The sequence below is a fragment of the Artibeus jamaicensis genome, unplaced genomic scaffold (genome assembly GCF_021234435.1).
Source record: "Artibeus jamaicensis isolate MK-2021 breed Jamaican fruit bat unplaced genomic scaffold, CSHL_Jam_final scaffold_1964, whole genome shotgun sequence".
NCBI classification, from domain to species: domain Eukaryota; kingdom Metazoa; phylum Chordata; class Mammalia; order Chiroptera; family Phyllostomidae; genus Artibeus; species Artibeus jamaicensis.
This window is the reverse complement of record NW_026522030.1, coordinates 22,189,657-22,202,194: the sequence shown is the minus strand read 5'-3', so window position 1 is coordinate 22,202,194 and position 12,538 is coordinate 22,189,657. Positions and strand designations below refer to the sequence as shown.

General features: G+C 42.6%; 1 protein-coding gene across 8 annotated transcripts in view; it reads right to left on the bottom strand.

The window, feature by feature from the left end:
* The window catches only part of FAM219A (family with sequence similarity 219 member A), a 57,251-nt gene that overhangs the window by 36,219 nt on the left and 8,494 nt on the right, over nucleotides 1-12,538 (bottom strand). For 4 of the 8 annotated variants that reach the window (XM_037151620.2, XM_037151621.2, XM_037151625.2 and 1 more), the window contains exon 2: nucleotides 1,732-1,825. The exons of the other annotated variants lie outside the window; for them this stretch is intronic. In XM_037151620.2, coding sequence (XP_037007515.1) covers nucleotides 1,732-1,818 — 87 coding nt within the window. In that variant the 5' untranslated portion in view covers nucleotides 1,819-1,825. The remainder of the gene's footprint in view (nucleotides 1-1,731; nucleotides 1,826-12,538) is intronic. 8 annotated transcript variants of the gene reach the window in all.

The following is a 12,538-nucleotide window of genomic DNA, read 5'->3' as shown; positions in this document are numbered from 1 at the left end:
CACTGCTTAAAAACTCCTCAATTTGACATTCAATAGTTTTAATAACATGTCTCTAATTTGCCAATCAGGCTGCTTTTTCAATTGCTTATCTTTCTAAAACCTTTGTTCTCTGCTCCAGCTTTCAGCCCTATATGCAAATGACTTCCAATTTCTATCTCTGATGTTAACTATTATCACAATTTTAAAAATCTTCATTGGTTTCTTTAACTTACAAAAGTAATACATGTTTGATGGGGTAAATTAAAACAATACAGTCCTGGCTGGTGTAGCTCAGTGGATTGAGTGTGGGCCTACGAACCAAAGGATTGTGGTTCCATTCCCAGCCAGGGAACATGTCTGGGTTGAAGGACAGTTCCCAGGGAGGGATGCATAAGAGGCAACCATACACTGATATTTTTCTCCCTCTCTCCTTCCCTTCCCCTCTAAAGATAAATAAATAAAATCTTTAAAAATTTAAAAATAATATAAAAGCGGTTAAAATAGAAACTTTTTATTTTGAAATAATTGTATATTTAGAGAAGAGTTACAAGGACAGGGCAGAGAGTCCTTGTACACCCTTCACTCAGCTTCCCCTGCCTCTCCTTTCCCCTCCCCTTTCCTCAAGTTGGTTTTAAGAATGAAGTGAGCTTTCTAGACTGTTCAGTGTCTTTCCTAACTTCCCATTATGTTGCTTCATCATAGCAAACAGACTTAGAGACATCTTCTTGATGTAAGAGTTTATGATACAAATCATAAAAGGTTAAGTTCAGAAAAAACAGATCTTGGTTTGTATCATAACCTATGCTTTCAAAGCCTTTTCCTTATTATTATCTCATTTAATCTCTGACAATCCTGAGAGAAATTGCATCTTTTTTTTTAATTAAAACTTTTTTCAGAGCAGTCTTAGGTTCCCAGCAAAACTGGGGGGAAGGTACAGAGATTTTCCATAATACCCCTGCACCCACATAGGCATAGGCAGCCTTGCCTGTTATTAATATTCCCCACCAGTGTGGTACATTTGTTACAACTGGTGAACCTAGTGAGACATTATAATCACCCAAAGTCCACAGTTTACATTATGGTTCAGCCTTTGTGTTTGTAGTACATTCTATGGGTTTGGGCAATTGTAAAACATGTATCCATCACTACGGTACCACAGAGAGTATTTTCACTGCCCTAAAAATCCAACATCTATTATTTATTCCAATTTTACAGAGTAAAAAGCTAACATCGTATAAAGCAGAGCAGCTCCTCTGAAATCACCTAGCCAGGGCTTGGTTCCAAGTTTCCTGACCCCTTTCCTACTTTACCACATTAAAAGGCCGTACTGAAAACCACAACACTAAAGCAACATTATGGGAGGGAAGCCAGAGCCAAAGACAATCACTCAGACTGTTGACTCATCAGTGATCATGGCTTTCCCTTGGGGAATGTGAGAATAATTTTGTCCCTGTGCTTCTCTTTTATGCTGAAGGTGAGACTGCAGGAGATCTCTAAACAAGAAATAAGAGGCAGGAATATAACTGATCAAAGTACATGGCTTTCTATTTCCAAAGAAATGTTCTGCCCCCCCCCCCCAAAAGCTACAGGGTTTTGCAGAACTTGAGAAGGAAGTTAACAGAGCTGAGTCCTATGTGGCCAGTCAGAGCTGGCAGGGCCCAGAAGGAATACGATTGGCCAGACCAGTGGCATACAAGTATCTGGCAGTATTTCCATAACCCATTCATCTCGCCAATTTGTTGGTGTGCATACCTGATTGAAAAATATGGGAATTATGAGGCAAAAGCTATATCTCCTGGGCAGGCATAATACAGTAGAAGGAACATGATTTTTGACCATTTGTTTCCTAAAATGGAAAAAAAAATGAAGAGAAAAAACATGATATTGGTTTGTCGTAACAAATTCAAATACTTTAAGGTAAACAAATTCAAAGACATAAAAGAACATGAAAGTTCTCCTGTAAGTCAGAACCAGTTTATTATATCTCCTCAGACTTTTAAAATATGTATTCATATATGCAAATTTAGGCATAGATGAATCAGATCATCCATATTCAAAATATACACAAAAATGGTAACTTTTATGTGACATGCGTTTTACCACAATTAAGAAATATATATCTTGAACATCTTTTCATGTCAATCCGTATGAGATCTTACCTCTTCCTTTTAGAAGGCTTCTTATATGTATGCTGTGGAATGGATGTACTATGATTTATTTCATCAGTCCCCACTGATGGAGATTTATGTTGTTTGCTTCCCCCCTCATAATAATTATGTACAACTATTATAATGGTATTTTACATTTACTTATAACTATTACACCTTATAAAAAGTCTGCATACACTTGTCCATTTCTTTTTTAAAAAGATTTAATTTATTTATCTCTAGAGGGGAAGGGAAGGAGAGAGGGAGAGAAACACCAATGTATGGTTGCTTCCTGTGTGTCCCCAGCTGGGAACTGGCCTGCCACCCAGGCATGTGCCCTGACTGGAAATCAAACTGCGATCCTTTGGTTCGCAGGCCTGCACCAAATCCACTGAGCCACACCAGCCAGGATTGTCTATTTGTTTAGATTAATAAATTCCTAGAAGTGGAATTGCTGAAGGGGTCAATAGGCATGCATATATTACATTCCCTTTTTTCTTTCCAGAGAGGCTGTGACGATGTGTATTTCTCAAAAATTGGGAGGGGCAGAGGCTACTTGGAATTTGAAGTCAGAAAGACCTGGATTAGTTCTAAAGCCAGATGGTTGTCTCACATTTAGCAGGTTACCTTTGTTAACCTGCAGGCAAGTGTCCCTTGCCTTTCCATGGGTGTAACATTACCTACTTTGCAGGGCCAGTGTTAGAATTCAACGAAATGTATGTAAAATGCTTTGCAGCATGCCTAACACATATAAGAAGATGGTAGCTGTTTTTTTGGTTTTATGTTGCTCTCTCCTCATTTGTTTCCATCAGGTCTAAAGTATTCATCAGCCCCAATTTCTCTGACCACCAAAAGAAGCCTGGTATACTGATTAACTTGAGATTTTTTAAATCAGCAGCAAAAGATATTACCCTCTTATTGAGTGTGAGTTTCCCAGGAAAGCACTGAAGCCAATTTTCAGAGCTTTATCTTTAGTGACTAAGTCACAAAGAGACAAACTCTTCCACTCTCAATGATTTTTCTTAGGATCTTAATCAGACCATTCTTATTCTCCATGACATGGATAATCAAGCCATTTCAACAGCTGACCCTCTGGTCTTTAAAACAGGACATTTTATCCTGGCTGGTGTGGCTCATGTCTGGGTTGTGGGCAAGGCCCCCAGTTGGGGACATGAGAGAGGCAACTGATTAATGTTTCTCTCACATATCAATGTTTCTCTCCCTCTCTTTCTCATCTCTCTAAAAATAAATTAAAAAAAATAAAAATAAAACAAGATATTTCATTAAGTCCTGAAGGCTACAAAGGGGCCATGGAAAAGGGAGGCAGCCCCTGAGACACATGCACCTTGGGACATTGGGAAGTCCCTGTTGAATTCCCTTTCCATGTCCTTCCACAGTCTCTCCCAGGAGAACTGGAACTGAACCATGGCTTCTTGCCGCTTTACATTCCGAAAAGTATTGATTTAGGGTTCAAATTAACCAGGGCCCAGTGACAGAAGGCTCCCAGTGACAACTCTTCAAACTGCCAAAAGGGGGCAGTGCAGTGTTATGCTTAAGAGCATAAGCTTAGACTCCATATAGCTGGGCCTGAAACTGGGCTTTGCCAGTTATTAGCTAACTGTATGACTTGGGGTGTCACTTGCCTTCTCTGTAGAAAAAGGGTATACCTTCCTTCATATTGTTGAAAAAATTAAATGAAATGTGAGTCTGCTGGCAGATACACAGTATGTGCTCATAAACAGCAGGACACACATCTGCAGAGTATAGGTTGAATATGATAGTCAGATAGGACATGGAGTTACCAAGTAAAGGAGACAAAAGATTGAATTTATTCAGTTCATTCATTCACTCATTCAACAGAAATCTAGTGAATGTTTATTATGTGTAAGGCACCTTACATGGCATAAGAGACATAACAGGAAGTAAAAATAGATATGGTCTCTGTCTTCATGAAACTTGGCTTTCAGAAGTACCCATGTGAATAGAAAAATCATACAAACATACTCATATGTAAGATTATAAATATAAACAGTGCAATAGGAATTAGGCCACGGCCAAGTCTAGATTTTCAGGGAAGCCCTCTGTGATGAAATTAGAGCTAAGCTAATATTTGAAAGATGATTAAGAGTCAACTGGAAAAAAGGTAGAAGGTACAGCGGGACTATTCCAGGCAGAAGGAAACCTGGGACATCAGAGAAATGGAGGAAAAGCCAGTAAGGTTGGATGCAGTGATGGGGGTTAAGGTGGTATGAGATGAGTTGGAGAGGCAAGCAGGAGCTAGACCATATTAAGCCTTGCAGGTCATGTTAAGGATTAGAGTCTTTAGCCCTGGCTGGTGTGGCTCAGTGGACTGAGCACGGACCTGTGAACCAAAGGGTCACTGGTTTGATTCCCAGTCAGGGCACATGCCTGGGCTGTGGGCCAGGTGCTCAGTGTGGGGTGCACGAGAGGCAACTACACACTGATGTTTCTCTCCCTCTCTTTCTCCCTCCCCTCCCCTCTCTAAAAATAAATTTAAAAAATATTTTTTAAAAAAGGATTAGAGTCTTTAGAATAAGAGCAAGGGGGAAGCTGTTGAAACGCAAGGGGCTGCACTGTGCATCCTTGCTACTTGGCAGCACTTTTCTCTGTTTTCTCCTTTCATAGGAAGGAAAGGGACAAGGCTTTACACGATTCCTGCTGTGGCCATCCAAGGGAGAGGGGCAAAGAAGTAATCTATAGCAGGTCTCTTTCCAAAACAGAATGAGTCCTTCTCTATCCTCATCACACAAAGAACTAGACATTTGAGAGGGATGTGAGTGAGGTATCCAGGGCTGTGAGCTCTGATCAGAAATCCTGTACTGGGTGATGGGCCATCACTATAAAACTCCTGTTTTTTAGCTGTTGCACCAGTTCCTAGTCAGTCCTCTGCCTCTCAGACTTCTTGTCCCTTCCGATGCTCCAATGCATCGGACATTAGAACTAAGGGACTAACAGCTAATAGGCTGGGGTGGTAGAATTGCAGCACTCCTGTGGGCAGACACAGGATCCAAAGGTGGGTTCAGGTTTGCAGGAACCAGCACTCAACCTGTGTGTTCCTTCCTGGTTAGCTGGGTCACAGTACCCATGGCGTATGCATGCACACACATGAGTGCATAGTCTTCACAGTCTCTCCTACATGAGGAGAGAAACTAGTAGGAGATCCTGGCAGCACAGGAATGCTAAAGTACCAGAAGGTGGTAGCTGTTTTCTAGTCCTCATAGGTTTTTTAACTTGGCTGGAAGGAGAAAAGGACCTAAGAGTGCTAGAGCTGCCCATCCCACCCCTCCTCCAACCTCTCCCAGACCACGGACCAGCTAAACAGGAAACTAGGCTTGGCTACCTGCCAGCGCTCAGACTGGGGCAGGAAGCTCAGGAAACAAGTGAGAAAGACCCTCTTCAGCATAGAAAAAGGCTGCTCAGAAATCCCTGGGAAGGTAAAATAAGCCCAGCCCTTGCTACACTCCCTCCCATAGGAGGAAAAGACTAGAGCTGCCACTATTCCCCAGCATGGTCGAGTGTGGCCCTAGTGGGATTACAGAGCAGAACCAGGAGCTTCCTGGTAGGTGGGGGTGGGAGAGGAGAGCGGTGTGACAACAGACTCCAAGTAAAGACCCTCCCCTCAGAAACATAGGTCTGCAGCGAAGCAGGATGGGTACCAGTAGCCTGAAGATCTCCCAGGGCCACTTTGGATTAATAAGTAAGGAAATGATGGTATAAGATAAGGGAAATGATAGAAAATTAGACCTAAAGGAGAAAGGGCGAACCAAAGGGTCACAGGTTGGATTCCCAGTCTGGGCACATGCCTGGGTTGCAGGCCAGGTCCCCAGTAGGGGGGTGTGAGAGGCAACCAGACATTGATGTTTCTCTTCCTTGCTTTCTCCTTCCCTTTCCATCTCTCTAAAAATAAATAATTTTTTTTTTAGAAAGGAGAAAGGGCTAGAGATATCAGTGATACCTGTGGGGGATGAAGACAAGAGAATTGACAGGGCTTCTTTGTTGTCTAAATGTGAAGGGAACTCCTGATGAAATAATGGACTGAGGAAATGACTATTAACAGCTGCTAAAAATATTAGGCAAAAAGCCGAAGGTGAACCTTTGTGATGAACATATCAGACTAAGTACACCACTAATCAATCTGAACATCACAACCATGTCTTGTCTCCTGATGTGATGCAATAGGAAGTACACAGAACATACTCAGAAGTATTCTTTACAAAAACAATGAATCTAAACTGATCAAACCCTGAGATCTAATTAACAATATGCAGCAATACAGTACACTGAGGACTACAGATGAAGTAATTATTCACAGTAATCTTGTAGGTGAGTATAGGTGAAACAAGGTTAGTCCTGGGTTGATGATTGTTTAATCTGGATGATGGATACTAGGGGGTTCATTTCACCTTTCCTCTATATTGTATACATTAGAAACTTTCCATGAAAGAAATGTTTTGAAACTTTGCAGGTCTGCAGACTGGAAACTGCCTCCTTCTCTAGTCTACTATTCTGTGGGGAGAGCAGTAGCAATGGTAGGAATGTGGACTTTTTCAAATGTTTCTTAAGCCCTAAGAGTTGGCCCGCGGGAGCTGAAACAGCAGAATGACATCCCCCCAGCATCAGCAGTGGGGCACTCCAGGAAGACCCCACTCCAACAGGACTCTGCAACAGCCATGGCAGGGAGTGGCAGGGACAAGGCCTCCTTCAGTCCAGTCCACTCAATGGACCCCCTCTGGGAGTCAGTGGGAGCACAGAGCACTTTGATCTCTAGCCCAGCCTCATCCTGTTGGGCTAGAGATCCTGTCAAATAGGCCAAAGATTCTTCCCATTTTGTGATGAGAAGAATAAACTGTCTCTTTACCCTCACCCCACAAAAGCTCCATTGGGAAATATAAAAAATGGAAATCACTATCCCCTTAATCACCATCAACCCTTAGATCAGAATGATATAGTAATTTACAGTCCATTTTCACTTACATGATCTCACTTATTTTATAAATAATCTGAAAGTGGTTGGGAACCTAGCTGAAGGTCCTAACAAAAGTGGTAGAGCTAGAATGCACTCAGCCAACTTCCTGCAACCACTGTGCACAGTGCCTGCCCTGAGGCCCATGCCCCTCACTAGTTCACCCTGAACTCCATACCCCCTCAAGGATACTCAAACCAATTCCTCTCATGGGAATTCCCAGAGGTTTCCTCAGTCCTGCAGTTCAACTTCTGACTCACTGAAGGAGCTGAAACATGAAGTCCCATCAGGAAGTTGAAAGGGAGGCTAATAGATTCCAAACCTTGGTTCCTGACTGGTTCCCTTTGCCAATGTTTGCTACCTTGAACATCATCCCCAAATTTGGTCTCTCTCCTTAACTCCACATAATCTTCCCCCTCTTCCCCAAACCACTACCCGCTACCACCTCCCTACATCATTATTCCCAGTTGGCCTTTCTCTGAGCTTATGAGTGACTCTGAGCCAGGGCTGGAATCAGCAGGCCAGCTGAGAGCAGAGGGGGCTGGAAGCTGAAATCCTTGGGAACACCTTCAGGATCTGCAGGAGGCCCAGTGGAAGCCTGGAAGCCACTCTCACCGGCTGCTACAATCTGCACGCCAATATGGCCCCCAGCTTTCCTACCAGAGGCAGGCCGGCCCCTGAACAGAACTGCTTGTAGCATTTGGGTTTTGTGGTAAAGAGAATGTGAACCCCATGCTTGACACAAAGAGTAGGACATCCAGGCTGGCGTCCATCTTTCCCTCCAAGAGCTACAGATATTTTTTTCCCATCTGCAGGAGGACATGTGCAAGTCATACAACGTTAGAGGATAGGTAGGAGCTCTTCATCAGCAGAGCTCACTAAATGTTATACATCACAACTCAATCAATACCTTCTCCAGCCTCACAATAAAGCTGGCAGCATAGGCATCCCACTGGCAGTGCTACCAGTGGGAGAGAGGCTGGGTCACCCTCTCCAGGGTTTTCCTATGTCCCTCAGTCCTGTAAGCTTGCAAAAGGAAGAAAGGCTAATTTGTAAGGGATTCAGACTACCAGCTCAGCTGGGGGACCTCACCCCACCCAGGAGCAAGACACAAGTCACTCCTTGTCAGAGCATTCAAGGTCCCTTTCATCTTGTGGTCTGAGCTCCAACATCATTTACTCACAGGAGCCTGACCTGACATCACTAGTCTAATGTGGGAGGCTTTGTTATTTTCTCTAATGCTACCTTGTTCGTCTTTTCTATCACTTGTACTTTGTAACTGTAATTTTGTTTGTGTACTTTATTTGTTTCATATCTGTCTCTCTCACTGGATTGCCAGCTTGTTAAGGCGGGGGTCATGTTTTCTTTATTCATCATATTATTCCTTGTGTCTGGTACACAGGCTTACATATAGCAGATGCTCAAAATTCATTGTTTCTGAATAATGAACAAGTGCCCCAATCCATGTATTCCTCTGAATCTCCCACAATTGCCCACATGTGCCTTCTACTCCACTCACTAATTTCTATGTATTCATCCCCCTTTGGGTTTCTACTGGTGCTCTCCCTCCTTAGAATAACTTCTCAACTTCCTATCCACTCTTACTGATCCTTAAAGGAAATGGTTGTTTTCTTCTGTAGCTGTTTCACAAGAGCAAGTCTCTTCTTTGCCAGACTGTAAGCTCTGGGTGCGAAAGCTGTCTGCCAAGGAGTCAAAGAGGGGAATTGGGATGGCGAGACTCAGAACACATCAAAGTGGACAATGCAAATCAGGTTATCATATGCATCAAGTTATGTGCTAGAGGTTATAGAGGCTTTTAGGATTGGTTGGGAACTCACTAGATATAGTCAGGGAAGGCTTCCTGGAGAAGGGAAATTTATATGGACCTCCAAAGAACGGGTAGAAGTAGAACAGGAAGAGAAGGAGAGTGGAGAGAATTATTAAGAGGAGAGGAGGCATTAGGATACCAATAGATGAGAGGAGGGGAAGGGCCTGGCTGGATGTTTTAGAGAGCTGGCATGAATGGCAGAAAGTATTGCCAGCTGGGAGAGAAAAACAGCTAGTGTAGATGCCTTAAAAGCCAGCGGAGAAATTTAAGTTCATGCATAAGAACTTAACTGGGCCCAAAGCGAAGGAAATATCATGGGCCTGGGAGTCAGAATACCTGGGTTCTAGTCTCGGCCATGCCAACCTCCATCTGGGTAGTGGCCAAGCCTATTTATCTTTCTGGGATGCTGCTTACATGTCTTTAAAATTGGCAAAAATGATTTTTCCAACCCCCTTCACGAGGAGGTTTAGGTGTCTTGAAAACATCTTTCATTTACCTTAAAAAGGAATTTAAGATAAGAATAAGACAACTGCATCCATAAACTTCATACAAAGACAATGTACTGGGGACAAAAGACAGGTAGAATGGAGGAAAGGTCACTCCTTATCGAAGGGAAAGAAAAAGGATGCAAGAAGAAGCTGGCACTTTTGTGATGGGCTTTGAAAGACAGAAAAGATTAGCAAACACACATTAACAGAAAGCTATTTTGACATGTTTACATTGCACGTACATAATAAGCTATATTTATTCCTAAAATGTTGTTCCTAGCTCCTACTTTAGGAAGTGTGGCACTTTACAAAGAGCAACATGTCTTCTAGGTGCCCTGGCCTCTGGCTCAGTTTAAGAACCGCCATGACAGGGAACAGGAGGCAATAGAATCCAGAGGTAAAAGCATGTTCACACTCCCATCCAATGGCCCTGGTTCCTCCCTGCGAAGACACAAGTAATATGAAGTCTGACCATGTTTACTTTCTTAACTCCGGTCCTTTTTAGGCATTTGAAAAATCATAAAATGCTTTCCCTGAGACTGTTTTATTACTAAACCAAACAGTCTCAGTTTTTCCAACTGTTCTCACATGATATGGTTTTGATTCCTCTCATTATTCCAATCACTCCCTTTCTTGAATAATGACATCACCGTAGAATGCAGGACTTCAGATAGCCCTGACCAGCACAGAGTAAGACTATCACCTTCTAGGATCTGAACTCCATACTTTTATTAATGCAGCCCAATAGCACATTAGCTTTTCTGATGGCTATGTCATATACTAGACTCACATGAAGTTTTCTATCCAGAGAAGCACTAGCTCTCTTGGATGGTCTACCCTAGGCTACCCAATCACACAGCCTCACCTAGATTCTTATTTAAATTCCAACGCTTGAGCCCTGACTGGTGTGTAGCTCAGTGGATTGAGCGAGGGCCTGTGAACGAAACAACTGTGGTTCGATTCTCAGTCAGGGCACATGCCTGGGTTGCAGGCCAGTTCCCAGCAGGGGATGCACGAGAGGCAACCATACACTGATATTTCTCTCCCTCTCTCCTTCCCTTCCCCTCTAAAGATAAATAAATAAAATATTTTAAAATAAATAAATTCCAATGCTGAATTCAGCCAGCTACCACTTTGAAAATAAGAGTCAATATACAGTTATAAGTCAATATACAGTTATAAGTCATAATAAAGTAACAAGAAAGATAGAGCCACAGACATGGAAACATGGAACAGACTGATAGCTGTAGAAGGGGAGAAGGGAGGGGGGATGGTGAAAGGAAGGAGAAGGGACTAGTCAAAGAACATGTATGAATGACTCATGGACATGGACAATGGAGGGGATTGACTGCGGGAGAGAGTGGTAGGCTGGGTAGAGGGGGGAAAAAGGGAAAACAATTGGGACAACTGTAGTAGAATAAATAATAAAAAATAAAATAAATAAAAGGAGTGAAAACACACACATGTGGTATAGTTTCTAACAGGTATGAGTTCACTATCTCACTAGCCCCAGATGACCCTTACCTATATCAGCTGCCAGCCTAGCCCAAGACGTCCTTCCAGGTTCTTGCCTTGATTTTACATTGCTAAGGGCTACCCTATTTCAGCTATGTTCTGAGTTCAATATAACAACAGGTACAGCTATTAAATATGATCATGAACCTCAACTAACAATAATAGAAGTACAATACCAATATAATGAGGAGTGGCAGCAGCTCAGTAATCTGGGCTGATCAGGTCACGTGGAAAGGCCTGTGTCTAGTTCCACAAGTGAGAAATTCAAAAGTATCCACTAGAGCAGGCAGGGTGATTGGGGCTTTGGAGAAATGGTGGAGAAAAAAACAGGGGCTAGTTAGCCTGGGGGTGGGGTTGCAGGTGGGGCCTGGGGCGAAGAGTGCTAAGGCTGTATATCTCACCTTAGGGCCTCTCCTGACAGTAGCTGCTGGCTTAAGCGTCTCCTCTATTAGCCTTCTTCTTCTTGGTCCTTTGGTCAGGGCTTATATTTTCACCTTAAGTTTGGCCAACCACTTATGTGATATTTATGAGATCTCTTCCTGAATCTGCCTCTTTCTCCCTCTGATCTTCTCAGTAGAGTCAAGGATACTCCCTCTCACCTGGCCTATGTATTTACAAAGGATTATTAACTTTATATCATGTCAATACTTCAAAAACCCATGCTTAATATCAGAGTAGAGAAGATTATTTTTCTCTATTTCTTCCTTCCTTCCTTCTTTCCTTCCTTCCTTCCTTCCTTCCTTCCTTCCTTCCTTCCTTCCTTCCTTCCTTCCTTCCTTTCTTTGAGTAGAATAAGCTTCTGGATCTCCATTAATTTCTTAAAGAGCCGTATCATAAGAGTGTAGCCCCTCAGTGAAGCAGATTGCTGAGTTAGCTGACATCTCCAAGAACCTTCCTTTCCTGTATTCTTTGCCTAGGATAACTATAACGGTTCAAGGCTATCAGGTGGCAACAGAGGACTAGAGCTGATGCTTCCCCTGCTGGAGACCATGGGAGACAGAGAAAACCAACCATGTCATTCTTTCCCACTAAACAAGGTCTCTGCCTCAGAATCCACCTTAACACATGCTCCAGGCAGCCACTATTGATCTATAGGCTTTGGCATAAAAGGTGAAATCTGCTTATCACCTATGCTTTATGTAGTGAAGTAGGTCACATTTCATTTATATAAAATGAATATGCAGGAATGTCTCTTGAGCTGCTGTTATCAGCAGGGACATTTAATGGTACTGCAGACGAAGTACTGAGGAACCCTACTCAGGGAACCAGTTTTTCAGTTTAAATCCCAAATGAGATAGGATTCTTCCTGATGAGAGATTTGAACTGTAATCTTTATATTCTTTCCTGTTTAGCAGAACACAAAAGAGCAGAGCACAGCCCAAGGTAAAAAGGAGAAACAGAACTGAGGCATGCGGTGGCCACATCAGAATTAAAACTAAAGTACTAAATGGGTTAAGTGTACAATCTATGAATTACACCTCAATCAAGCTGTCAAAAAAAGTTAATGGTAAAAATGCTGGTTTTGCCAGATCATCATTTAGTAGAGGAACTTGAAGGGAAATAAACACCCCCCTAACAATATCTTGAGAAAAACTAG